This window comes from Pantherophis guttatus, chromosome 3, assembly GCF_059756535.1.
Source record: "Pantherophis guttatus breed Tessera chromosome 3, ASM5975653v1, whole genome shotgun sequence".
Classification (NCBI taxonomy): domain Eukaryota; kingdom Metazoa; phylum Chordata; class Lepidosauria; order Squamata; family Colubridae; genus Pantherophis; species Pantherophis guttatus.
This window is the reverse complement of record NC_142065.1, coordinates 104,559,504-104,573,709: the sequence shown is the minus strand read 5'-3', so window position 1 is coordinate 104,573,709 and position 14,206 is coordinate 104,559,504. Positions and strand designations below refer to the sequence as shown.

Below are 14,206 nucleotides of genomic sequence, written 5' to 3'. Positions count from 1 at the left end.
ATGGCGCGCGGCTCGAATCTAGCCGCCGAGCGCCGTTGTAAAGGAAGAGATCGTCAGATAGTGAATTAAGGGCTGCGCAGCTCCCCTTCAAAGTGCCGAAAAACCGCACTGACAGGCCAAGGCAAAGCAGACAGTTAGGAGTTTGGCGAACCTTGCAGGGACTCCTGGCTGCCAAATTTAAATATACAGGGGATCGTGAAAGGCGGAGGTTGTAATTCCGGAGATCCGGTCCCAACACACACACCAGCGGCAAGTGTAGTCACTCGGAGTTGCCTGATAGGTAGTGCTCCGAGGAATCAAGGCCAACGAAGGGGAGACCCCTGGCAGATCCCCAGGGAGTACTCACCCACTGCAGCAATATCAGATTTAGGCAGTCCAGAAATTCAGAAGTAATTTGAAATATGAGAAAACCAAATTATGGAGAATTCTTCAGCCAAATTACCAGAGCCAAGGAAAAACCCAGTCTCTTGCTTTGACTGAGTGAATGAACTGGAGCTTAGCCAGGCAAAGGAGGAGTGGCCAAGGATGTTTCTTAAAGAAACAGTCACCCAGTCTGGCAATCAAGCTGAGGAACCTACCCATAATTTGGATTCTCCAAGCAGCGTGCTGGAGAATGATTATTTTGTGCTTTGTCATAACTACAGAATGACTTCAGTGTGTTTTCAGAAATTCAGATATTCTTGCTGGTAGGAGGTACGAGACCCCTGCTAATCACTGCATTTTAGTACCTGTGGTACTTTCTTTCTTTTTATCCTGGTATAAAACTATATCAGAGCTACTGTAACAACACAATTTTACATTAAGCAAAACAATTTTCTATTAAAATTAGTAACTGTACCAGTTGGCCACATACTGTCTGTCTTAGTTGTAGACGGGTGGGGGGTGGATTCACTATTTCCTTAGCTTGTTTTTATCAATTAGCTACCTTGTCTGGTGTGCTTCCTCTGTTTGTGGGGAACTTCCCAGAGTTGCAAGATTCTTAGATCCAGGCTATAGCTGTACCTCCAGCCTGCCAAATTGGAAACTGTAAGTAATTGGGAGTTCTTTCGCTCCCTCCTATCCAAATCTTTGATCTTGCCTGTTTATATGCTTTTGAGGCAGGAAAAAAACAAATTAATTGTCCAATATGTCACTGCAGAAGTATTTTTTTTATTTTGTGCCACAAAGTCAATGATAACTCTTAGCAACCATACTATAGATTTTCTCCAGGAAGATCCCTCAAAGAACAGGGCATCCATCACTGCTATAATTAGGTTTATGCAGCTTGCTGTTGGTCATCATCTTCTTTCCTGGCATTATAGAATCATAGGTCTGGAAGGGAACTGAGAGATCTTAAATCTCTCCAGAGAGCTTCATATAATGTGTCTGAAGTATGATCCATTAACCCAAATCACCTGTGCTTCAAGTGAGAACTCTAGTTTGACTTGTACTAAAAGTCGTAGATTTGTTTTCTTGGCTATCCATTGTATTCTTAGGAATCCCCAACACCGATACTCTTTTGTCTAGCTTTGTCAAAGTCTAGCTTTTACTTCCATGTAGTGTCAACAGGAAAAACAATTGCCTGCACAGTTCTGATCTTTTTAGGCATAAACACAAAACCATGACATATGAACACCTTTGTCATTGTTATTCTAACAAATGCTAGTCTGCAACACATTTCTTGACTGTTAACCTCCTTTAACATTGACAGTTGATCCTAAAATGTAGAAATTATCCACCAGTATCTCTTCACTGTCAGTTGTAAGCCTAGTTGCTCTTTGTTATGAGTTTGGTCATCTTAATATATAATGTTAGTCCCATTTTCTTTAATGTGCTCCTTGATCTTTATTACTAGAACTTGCAGACTATTTGCTTCTTAGCTATCAGCACAGCAAAGTCTATTGATGTTTCTTTTTGCAATTTTAAAATCATACTCATTTTCTTCAATCCAGTTTTCTCAGTATGTATTTTGCATATATAGATAGAATAAGTAAGGGGATGTAAACAACCTTATCTCCTTTATTAATCTGAAGCCAGTCAGTTTCACCATGATCCATTCAGATCATGTTTTCTGTCTTGTATATAGGCTTCTCCTGAAGACAATGTGATATACTAGTATTCTCTTTTTGCTAAGGACATTCCATAGATTGGCCTAGTCAACACAACCAAAGCCTCTCTATAATCAATTACAGACGTACTGATTTATTTATTTTTTATTTTTTGGCTTTCTCATGTTCTTCATGTTCCTCCAGTTCGTCATGTTCCTATTCAAATGCCAGTTCAAATATCTGACATTTCCCTTTCCATATAGGACTATGTTGGATTCCAATTTGTTCAGTGTTCTGGCCTGCAGAAGTACCGCGGGCCACTCATTTGATATTTCCAAGCTAGCCCCGCGAGCCAGATTTAAGCACCCGATGGGCCAGATCCAGGCCGCGGGCCTTGAGTTTGACACCCTTGCTATAGATATTCTATTAATTATTGTAGCCTTCCTACTTGGTAGTGACCAGTATGCTGGTCTAACTTTATCTTTTAGTACTAGAGGCTACTACCAAATTTCTCCTTCCTTTTTTCTGTGATCTTCTTTGAATTAGTTATTTTTGGTCCATTGATGTCCTCTAGTATAGCAATTTGAGGTTGCAACCTGCATCTGAATTCAGAGATTTTTGGAAGACTTTTGATTTTCCTTGGATAGGAAAGCTTTCCTTGGATTTTCTTGGTCTGTTTTATTCTTTAATGTTTTTCAGATATTACTGTAATATTGTTTCTTGTCTAATACTTTAGACAAGATACCTTACCTTGCCTGAAATACTTGCTTGAAATACTTTAACTTCTGTGCTGAGATCTTTGCATTGGATTCTCATTGCCTTTGAGATGAAATATGAAATATGCTTTAGCTGTTAAAATGACCTTGTACCTCAAGTATCTTCATATTTTGCTGCTGCCAAATACAGTCTTTATATATTTATTTCCTGTCTTTATTATTTTTACAAATAACTCATGGCCCGGACATATCCAACATATCTTCCTCCTCCTATTTTCCCCAGAGCAATTACCCTGTGAGGTGAGTTGGGCTGAAAGAGGGTGACTGACTCAACTATAGGTGGCTGTTTGTTTAGCTGGGCAGTTGGGATGATCTTCAGGTCTTGGATGATTCTAGTAGGATTGTTTATATTCTTCCCAGCATTCTTTACTTATCCCACCAATGCATTGAGGAAGCACAGCTAGACTTGGAGGATGTGCAAAAGTATAGTAAATTTTAAAATTTGCAAAATATTGCTAATTATTTTATGTTTTTCTTGTGTTATCACAATTATTTGTAGGATTCTAGGTTATATTTCTAGTCATTCCAGGGTAAGAAAAAATAGTAGGATTTACATTGGTACATACAACTTTGAGTAAAGATATGGGCTGTAGTATTTGTGTCCTATTAGAATCATAACTAGTATGCTGCATACTGTGTTGTCAAAGGTTGCTTTCACAAAGATTTTATGTTTCTGAGAAGCCATCAGCAATATGATATAATTGATTTCAGAGGTGGGGGTATATAACAACTAAATAAGCAGAGACTTTGCTCTCTATTAATATTGGTTTTCCCTGTGGTTTTCTTTTTGGTATTCTTCTTGGTGTGTATAGACAACTGAATGTTAAGACTGGTAAATTGCAAAGACAGGTGTGGTAGAGACAAATGTTAGTGGGGCCTCTCAAGACAAACAGCTGATACTGGGCTGATAAGTGTTTTATGGCATTCCACTTACACCAAAGGATGGTGTGATGTAATAGCAGTCAAGTTAGCTTTCATTTTGTGTGGGAGGAAGGTTCTTAAAATAATGATCAATGAAATATGTCCTGAATTGGGATGAATGTGGATGTTTTCTTTGATTTACAGAGGATAGAAAGCATAATGTTTTAACTTGCTATGTTGTAAGCTGCTGAACATGTTCGTGCCCTTTGTCCTGAGGTAAAGCCAGGTATGGAATATTTAATAGATATTGGAAATGAGGGTGAATTAATGGTAAATCCAGGCCATTTTAAGTCTCAGTTTACATTTTGCAACTTATATGGTTCTTGAACAGTCATGTATGTTAATGGTTTATTATGAAAATTAAACTCTTAATATACTAGAATCAAATAGGTCTTTGTACAGTCTAACAATGTATTGACACACATAATTCATATGTCTTTTTCTACTGGTTAATTATAATGGCTTGGAAATACAGATGTTTGTACACACACTAGAATATTAGTAGGTTTTATATTTTATATAAATTTGTATTTAAGGCTGCATTGAAACAAGTATTAGTGAAATGTGTATGGCCACCCAAAACAATATCAGATGCTATATATTGCAAAAACAGGTAAAAACATCAAATATCAAAAGATAAGCAACACAAAAGATTTAGCATAGGATAAAAGATCCCATAGGACAAGAATATTCTCGAGGATCCCATGGTTGGTTAATCTAAGACCTTTCATGGGCATTTTTACAAGTTAGGGTGGAACTCGTAAACTCTCAGGGGGAATACTGTTCCAGAGGGCAGGAACAGACAAAGAAGGCATATTTCCTGAGTCAAATGACATTGTTTTATTTAATGTACTTGGAGCATACCAGTGATCAGATCAAAACAGGATGGGCAGACCCTAAGGAACATAGACAGACTCTGAGATAGTTAGGCCCTATGTCAGGAAACCTTTAATTGTATCTAGACAACCTGTGACCAAGTGGGTCATCATTTCAGGGATTTTTTTTTACAAGATTCCTCAATGCCTTCAACAATGAATGTACTGCAACAATGAATGTACTGCAACTTCTAATGTACTGCCTTCACTGGAAAAGTACATTTAGAGATGTAGCTGTTTTGAAAATAACAGTACAGATAATCCTCAATTTACAACAGTTCATTTAATGACTGTTGAAAGTTACAACGGCACTGAAAAAAGTAACATTACCAGATACCATGGTCAGTGGTATTGGAAGCCACTGAGAAATTCAGGAGGTCCAGGATGGTTGCCCATCTTGTGCCCTCCAGAGGTCATCTGCTCCTGTGACCAATGCCATCTCAGTACTGTACCTTGGCTTGATCCTAGACTCAAAAGAGTTAGTCTGCTTCATCCAGGGCTGTCTGTAGCTAAATGCCAAGCACCCTCCCAACAATGTCCCCTAAAAATATAGACACTGAAAATATAGAAACTGATAGTGCAGTTACAGGTAGTGCTCAATTTACAACTGGTTGTTTAGTGACCATTTGAAATTATGACAGACTTCCCCAAATGATACTTCTGACCCAGATTTGAAGTTCTGGCATCCTCCCTCTAAGATCATGGAATTGCATTTTGTGTGCTTGGCAATTATATCTCATTTACAGCCATTTGCCGTGTCCTGTGGTCATGTGACCATGATTTATTATGGGTTTTTTTCCAGAAACCAGTGTTTACTTCTGGTTTCTGGCTAAAAAATGCCATTGTAAACAATGGGTTCACATAATGCCTGTGGCATTTGTTTAATGACCAGGCTATTCACTTTATGTCCGCTATGTTTGTTTAACCGCTGCAAAAAAAAAAAGTCATACAATCAGATTGGGCACATGATGATCCTCTTAATTGGCATGACTTGTGGCCGTAATTCTAGGCACTATTATGGTCATAAATGGAAATTACCTGCACTGAATATTCATGATGTACAGAATAAAATAATGGGTAAAAACTACAGTTCTGCCATTTGTAGTGTGAGTTGTCCAGATGCATTTGTGTCTAGCCATAAGCCAGGCTTGCTGTGTTGTCCGAATGCAATCTTGTATCAAGTTGAAAGCCAAGCAAATTTGACAGCTGGTGTTGGACATTTGTCCTTTCCTAAAGGTATAAATTAGTAGCTCATGAAGAGTTCGCACCAAAATCATGGTTTAATTTTATACACACTGAAAAATATTGCTTGTCAATATATGTTAAATGTCAACTAGGGGAGGGGGGGAATCTTTTCTATTCAGCAATCTCAATTCTAAACTGTGAATTAATTTCACTGTTATATCCTATCAGTTTCAGAAATGCTTGAATGTATAATTTGTTCTTTGATTCCTAGCAGCTGGAAAAGTTCCATGTCTCCTGTTTCCAGTTGCTAAAAAGAATGCTTTGCTCACTGCTTCCCCTCCCACACCAACTGTCTTGCCTTTCCTGTTGGCTTCTGTTCTTCTCAGTAGTGTGCATAGCATGCTGTGTTGCAGGAGGACTTTTGGATTTGGGAGAGTGGTTGGATTGGCTTTCTGTAAGAAGCAGCATGATTGTGGAGATAGTGCTTCAGTCAAGTAGTTTTGACAGAGAGTGTGATGAGCAACTTTGCTCCTTTTCTGAGGAGGCGTCTACTTCCAATTTTCTTGATCTGAAAGGTATGCTTGAGAAACAATATTTTTCATGGCTCTTATTCTACCACTATGTAAAAATGTGGTTCTTGAAAGGATTAAAAGTGTATTAAAGTTTGATTTACAGGGATTTTACTGGTTCAGAACGGAGGATGGGCAGTTTGCCATCTTTTTATTAGTAATTGGTGAGCATTGTTAAAAGTAATATATTAGAAGAAACATTTGTTTCAGTTGTAATTATTAAGACCTTTTAACATTCTTTTTTCCATTATATTTGTAAGAGATTTGTAAGAGAGTTTCTTAAAGAGATTAAAGAAAGAAATTAATCATTGAGATGTTTGAGATTATTGTAATCTTTTGGCTTCTTACTATAGACAATTTCTGTAATGTAATTTTTGATTGGAGGTTAAACTAAAACTATATTGGTCAGTCTGTGGTAAATCTTGGATGAGAGAATACAATCATTCTGATTCTGCTTGCTGTCTCAGTTACATTCTGGATCATCTCCAAGAATTCAGAATTTTTTACATTTGATTTCAGTTGGTAGACCTCAGCCCTCCATTAAGCAGCTATCTGATCTCCCCATAAAGCCACTAGAAGAGATCATCCACTGGCATGTGATAAGATATAATCAGTACAGGTAGTCCTCGACTTAACAACCATTCAAAGTTATGACACACTTGTAAAATAGGATTTATGACCCAGATTTGAAGTTCCAACAGTTGGGGGCTCTCCACAATTACATGACCAAATTTCAGGTGCTCGGCAACATGACTTCATTTACAACTGTTTGCAGCATACCACAGGTCATATGACCATGTTTTTTGATAGTTTTGCTGAAAACCAGCACTTCCGATTTATGGCAAAACTGTGCCCATACAAGTCTCCTGTGTGAGCAGGAGGTTGGACTGGATAACCTCCAAGGTACCTTCCAACTCTGTTACTGTTAATGTCAGTTGGAAAAAAGGTCATAAAATCAGGTTGTAATGTGACCATTTTACAACTATCACAACATATGAAGTTATGAACATAATGGGCTAATTCCATTACAGACTGAATGAGGCAATTAGTAAGCATGGTCTACCTGTACATACTATTTGTTAAATAGTATATTGATTCTTGATCTAGTATAAATATCTCTGTACTCTGTGTATGTCTCTTAAGAGTGCACAGATACATAATTTAAAGTGGATTGTGATCAGATGTTAATGACATTTTTTCAGTCATTCAGTTTGCTCTTAATGTTTGTTTCATTAATAGTTGATGGAGCTTCACTAGCTTGGCAAGCAAGTGGATGCTAGATGCTGCTGATTATGTGCAGATCAGGAGAATAACTCCACAATCTTTTTTTCCATTCCATTGTTCCATGTGCTTAATAATATTCCTGTTGACTAATCACTGCATGTATGAGATGAAAAGTTCTAATTCTTTTAAGCAGAAGACTTTAAATTTTATATGATATTATTTCTGCTAGTCTTTTGATTATGATATTGTATCTAAACTTGATTTTTATGTGCCATTCAGGACTACATTCACTATATTATCATATTTCAAAGAAAATAAAATAATCCTTTTTTCTCTTCTCTTCTCTTCTCTTCTCTTCTCTTCTCTTCTCTTCTCTTCTCTTCTCTTCTCAGAGGCTCTCCACCGCCCTTTTGGTTGTGACACTGAACCACAGGCACTGAATGAAGCCATCAGGTGGAGTTCCAAGGAGAATCTTCTAGGAGCCACTGAGAGTGACCCCAATCTTTTTGTTGCACTTTATGATTTTGTAGCAAGTGGTGACAACACGCTCAGCATCACCAAAGGTAAAACATAATTGCCTCCTGTTTATGTCTATGAGTGTATGTATGAATGTAATAAGAAACAGATCTAACTTAATAGTAAGGTCTGTTTAATAGTAACAGTAGTAATAAAATGTACTTATTGAAAATGCCACAGCAGTAATTATTACAGGAAAAGATGAAGGGCACAGAAATTTTAGGATTATAAAATGTGGGAAAATCATTGAGCATACAATGAACTAAATATATCTTACAACTTTCAATCAAGAAGGGAGAGGATTGCACTTTCTTAAATTCTTTAAATGTAGGAAAATATATTCTTTTATATTTTTATCTTTTTCTTGGCAAATGAAATCAGCCCAAAATTTATTTACATTTGATTTAAAAATTAAAATTTTAAAGCTCAATATTTTATTTCATTAAACTGTGAAAATATTTTTTTATCTAAAATAGTATTATATAATGTGATTTGTCAAAAATAGGCAACTATTATTAAAATGTCAAAATGACTAATCATATGTAAAACCTTGAATTTGATTGTCCTGGTCAAAAAAGAATTATGTGCCAGGGTTATAGAACACTTTGAATTTCAAAGTGGACTCCCTGAATTTGACATATGTATGTGATAGAGTAGTCCTGTTTGCCCTCAGTTGACTTCAGATTCATTGCATAGCCAATAAACATGTCTTATACTTTATTAATTTTTTGTTCAAATCCACAAGACACTTACAGAAATAACATTAGATACACTTATTGTTCCATATTTGCATTGTCAGTGCATCTACCAGTTGGTAAATACATGTTATTAGAAATTGAATTATTTTCTCTGTGACAGTGTACTATTTAATTTGGTACTAGAGCACACTGTGGATTTTTCTGTAGTAACTTTTGATTCAAGAAATGAGGCATAACAGCAGTTCTCCATCTAAACTGCATTGGATAACAGACCTGCTATGATTTTGTGGTATCTCTTGCCCATTCTGTCCAGGTAAATATTCTTAGTCTTGATGCCCTTTTCACTATGATCAATCACAGTTACCTTGCTTACCCTCTCCTTAAAAAAAATTTTTTTTTTACTTTGCAGAATGGTTATCTAGTCTCTAACTCCTGATATGTAAACACTATATCAAGATAGTATTTAAGCCCCAGGTTATCTTTACATACTTCTCAGAGGAAGATTTTTTTAAAAATGTTGGAGCTTTTTCCTAAAATCTTTGATGCTGTAAAATTATTAAATATTGGAATACCAATTGGGTGACATAAGAGATGGGTATTTCAAGATGATCATACTCATTGTCTGGTGATAATTTTGGGATTAGGCAAGTCTCCTTTGACAACCATTTTGTAAATGGACATATTATCTTATTTCTCTTGTATCTAAAGATCTGCAAGCATTCACTTTGGTATCCTGCATTGTCAATATCTTGGCACCCAACAATCTGTCTTCATTTCATTCAGTTAATTTTCTATAATCTTGGGTTTTTACTTGGTTTGGTCTGATCATAATAATTCAAACTAGTATCTGTCTCAGTCCTAATAAATTTGAGATCCTCAATACTTCTGGTGTGTACTGGAACTGAAAAATTCTTCTGATTTACAGAATTCAGTCTCCTTTGATCATTCAAGCATATGATTTTCATATTCCCAAGTCTGCTATTCTGCTGTCTAATTTCTACTGCTCGTAATTATGATACTTTTTCATTCCTATACTTTTTAAATGTTTCACACTTTTATAAGCCTAATATCAGATGTACATAATGGTGTAGTTCACACATGTTAACGCAAGAATATTTTAATCTGTGTTTTGATGAACAACTCACTATGGCCTGGTTCATGCAGTACTAAGTCATTATAAGCAGGTTCATATATTGTGCTAAATTAAACACATTGGAAATAGTATTACTAGTGTACCAGGTCAATGCTTATTGAATAAGATTATCCATGATGAATATTAAGGAAACTTGTTGTGCAATATGGTGATGTGTCATGGTAAAAATTATAGAGCAGAAAAGCTATAAAGCTATCATTTATGGAGTAATACAAATAAATCTATCTGTTTTGTGAGAGACATCTCAGGATGTTGACATGGGACACAAAGATATACTCTCTGTGTTTAATTTCTACGTGTTATTACTTCATGATGTTCTTGTTTGTGTGAACAAGACTATGTCCTATGATTAGGACAAGGTTCAACTTTAAAATAAATCCCATTTTATCTATTTGGAGTCTTCTCTTTTCCTTAGGTGAGAAGCTACGTGTATTGGGTTACAATCAGAATGGTGAATGGAGTGAAGTACGCTCCAAGAATGGACAAGGATGGGTGCCAAGTAACTACATCACTCCAGTAAACAGCCTGGAGAAGCATTCCTGGTATCATGGACCAGTATCACGCAGTGCAGCTGAATATCTGTTGAGCAGCCTCATTAATGGCAGCTTCCTTGTTCGAGAAAGTGAGAGCAGTCCAGGACAGCTGTCAATCTCACTCAGGTACGAGGGACGTGTTTACCACTACAGGATCAATACCACCACAGATGGCAAGGTAAATCTGTTCTGAGAGACTTTTTTTGTATAAGTACAATATATCTATATGTATATAACATTTGGGCCAAAGAAATCTTAAATATACAAGTTCTTAAGCAAATGCTTCCTATTCTGTAATTCCATCTACCTTTGTAAGAATAAGTGCCTTCCTAGCAAGGGATGTTCTTCTGATTTTGCGTTGCATGAGCAAGTTGATTAGCCACTGATCAAACATCAAGAAAGCACTGAAATAATAGGTTCTGTTTTCTATTCTCTTCATTAGCAGCATCATTCCCCTCTGCATTATTTTGCAGAAATTGAAAAAACTCATCTTGGGAGACAAACTATTAAGTTAAATCTATATAACTAATGAGTTGAGATATATTCAGATACTGAGCTATGAGAAAATTACTCTTATAGTAATTCAGTTAACTTTGATGTGACAGGTTTACAGCAGTGTAAATTGGTTCTATTAATCTTTTTCCTGAATCACTGCTCCGACAATCCACTCATGGGTATTTCACTTTGCTTGTTGGAGACTGAGTGCAAAAGATTTTTCTTCCATTGCCTTGACCACGTCCCCTGGCTGAAATATTGTTTGAAAAGTTATGTATACTCCGATCATTCTGGGTGAACAATAGAAAGCATAGAAATTCTTATTTATAGTGGGTTCATTTCTTGAAAAATAAAAGTTGTTAGTCCTAATTCTTTAGATAAATCCCTTGGAGATAGTAGGCAGGGTCAGTTGCTAGGCATATTGTGAAGAGGGACTAATAATGCTCTAATAATCAAGTTGAAAATAACCAAAAGGAAGCAAGATCAAGTAGTCACATGTTATTCCAGAAAATAATAATGATCTCCCAGTTGCTTTCTGGACAAACTACTTGATCATTGGGAGGCCAAAGTACCTGGAGCAAACATCAGAAGCAGAAAATACAGAAGAAGCAAAGTCTAAGATGACAGTAGAGGTAGTTCTCAATTTACAACCATTCATTCAAGCAGTCCAAAGTTACAGTAGTACTGGAAAAATATGGACTTATGACTTGCAGCCATTATAGCACCTCCATGGTCACCTGATCAAAATTTGGATGTTGGCCACCTGACTTTCACTGTCTTCTTCCTGGATCCAGGCTGTGGGAAAATGTACAGCCCTGGGAGGCAAGTGGTGAGTGCAGTAGGGTAGCAGAGCTTCATCTGTCAAAGGAAGCTAACCAGGCCTGGCCAAAGAGGAAGTAGCAGGACAGTGTGGTATGATGCTTTATGTCACCAGGAAAGCAGACATCAGTTTCCTGCGCAACAGTGGAGACTGTGAGGGAGGGACTGTTTGTGATGGCAGTACAACTGGAGGAATCAGGGATGTAAAACTTCCAGAGGCACAGCATACACTCTGCAACTTGTGTTGAAAGTGCTTCTGGAAAACTAGTCTGCAGACTTCAGCGAGGGATGGAGGCAAGCCCAACTCACAAATCCTTTTCTTGGTCTCAGCCCAGCCTTCCTCCTGCAAATCTCATGAATGGCCAGCAACGTGAGCTGCAGGGTGTGTACCAAAAGCACTCCTTGAGAACTGGCCTGCTGGTTTCAGCATATTGGAAGCTACTGGCCCTTTGCGAGGCTTTGCTTGAGGAAGGCTGGGCCAGGAGTGAATAGAGAGCTTGCAGGTAGGCTTTGCCCATGCAGGGCTTTTCCCTATCCTTCTCTGAAGCCTGCAGGCTAGTTTTCCCAGAAGATCTTCCAGCACAAGCTGCAGAGTGTATACTGCATCTGCAGGAAGCTTACATCCCATTATTTCCTCCACCTCTGCTACTACCCTAATCAACATCTCCCACACGGCCTCTACCTTCACTGGAAAGGTGGCACCAGCTTCCTTCCTTGTCAGGAGACAGCATCATGTCTTGCTGGCCAAGTGCCTCTTCTCTAGCAGGGCCTGGCAAGCCCCCTTCAGCATACAAGTCTTCACCACTCTGCCATATTTATCATGCATATCCCAGGGCTGCACACTCTCCCAGCACCTGGACCTTGGAATAATAATAATAATAATAATAATAATAATAATAATAATAATAATAATAATAATAATAATAATAACTCTGCAAAAAACCACTTTACTCGGAACAGCTTACATCCCCTGACGATACCTTAACAGTTCCTAGGTCCTTGGTTAGGACTCAAGCTGCTGAGCTATTAACCAGCCTCAAAGGCTGTGAATCTCACTAAAGATTAAATAATAATAATAATAATAATAATAATAATTATTATTATTATTATTATTATTATTATTATTATTATTATTATTATTATTATATTTCTATACCGCCCTTCTCCCGAAGGACTCAGGGCGGTATACAGCCTATTAAAACACAAAAATATACAGACATCAATTAAAAAATTAAAACTATTAAATAATTTCGGCCCAAATTAAAACCCAAAAATTTAAAACATCCAATTTAAAATCATTTACATCAATTGATGTATACAGACATCAATTAAAAAATAATTAAAATTATTAAATAATTTCAGCCCAAATTAAAACCCAAAAATTTAAAACACCCAATTTAAAATCATTTACACTGATAGCCCGGCCTGGCGGAACAGTAGGGTCTTGAGGGCACAGCAAAATACACGGAGGTCGGAGATCATGCGCAATTCCGGGGGCAGTTCATTCCACAGGGCAGGAGCTCCCACAGAGAAGGCCCTCCCCCTGGGTGTCGCCTGCCGACATACCTTGGCCGATGGTACCCTGAGGAGCCCCTCTCTGTGGGAGCGGACTGGCCGGTGGGAGGCTACTGGTGGCAGAAGTCGGTCTTGAAGGTACCCGGGTCCTAAGCCATGGAGCGCTTTAAAGGTGGTGACCAATACCTTGAATCGCACCCGGAAGACCACTGGGAGCCAGTGCAGCTCACGCAGGAGAGGTGTCACATGAGCACAACGAGTCGTGCCCATAACCACCCGCGTGGTCGCATTCTGGATCAGTTGGAGCCTCCGAGTGCTCTTCAAGGGGAGCCCCATGTAGAGAGCATTGCAGTAGTCCAGCCTGGAGGTGACCAGGGCGTGAGTGACCATGCGCAAGGTGTCCCGGTCCAGAAAGAGCCGCAACTGGCAAATCAGGCGAACCTGATAAAAAGCCCCCCTGGCCACGGCCATCATATGCTCTTCTAAAGACAGCCGTGCGTCCAGGAGGACACCCAGATTACGACCCCTCTCTGTGGGGGGCAAAGATTCACCCCCAATAGTCAGCGATGGCACCAGCTGACTATATTGGGACGCCAGGAGCCACAGCCACTCGGTCTTGGCAGGGTTGAGTCTGAGCCTATTTCTCCCCATCCAGACCCGCACGGTCTCCCGGCAGCGAGACATCACATCAAGGGCATCATTGGGGTGGTCTGGGGTGGAGATGTACCAGGAGGAAGAAGATGGCAAATGTCAGCTGCCAGTTGGCAAAGGTCAGAGGCCAGCAGGAGTAGGTAACAGAGTTCAGGGCAGTCAAAAGGGCAGAGATGGGGGAGATAGATTCAGGGGAGGTGGTTGAAACACAGGATAGCAGAAGTGTGAGGCACTTATTTAACAATGGTG

The 14,206-nt window shown here is 38.4% G+C and overlaps 1 protein-coding gene across 2 annotated transcripts in view; it reads left to right on the top strand.

Moving 5' to 3' along the window:
* The window catches only part of ABL2 (ABL proto-oncogene 2, non-receptor tyrosine kinase), a 59,525-nt gene that overhangs the window by 22,529 nt on the left and 22,790 nt on the right, over positions 1–14,206 (top strand). Inside the window, exons 1-3 of one of the 2 annotated variants that reach the window (XM_034409714.3) lie at positions 6,043–6,359; positions 7,970–8,140; positions 10,360–10,655. In XM_034409714.3, the coding sequence (XP_034265605.2) occupies positions 6,101–6,359; positions 7,970–8,140; positions 10,360–10,655 (726 nt within the window). In that variant the 5' untranslated portion in view covers positions 6,043–6,100. Of the gene's footprint in view, positions 1–6,042; positions 6,360–7,969; positions 8,141–10,359; positions 10,656–14,206 lie in introns of those variants that run through there. The other variant, XM_034409715.3, reaches the window with a different exon arrangement.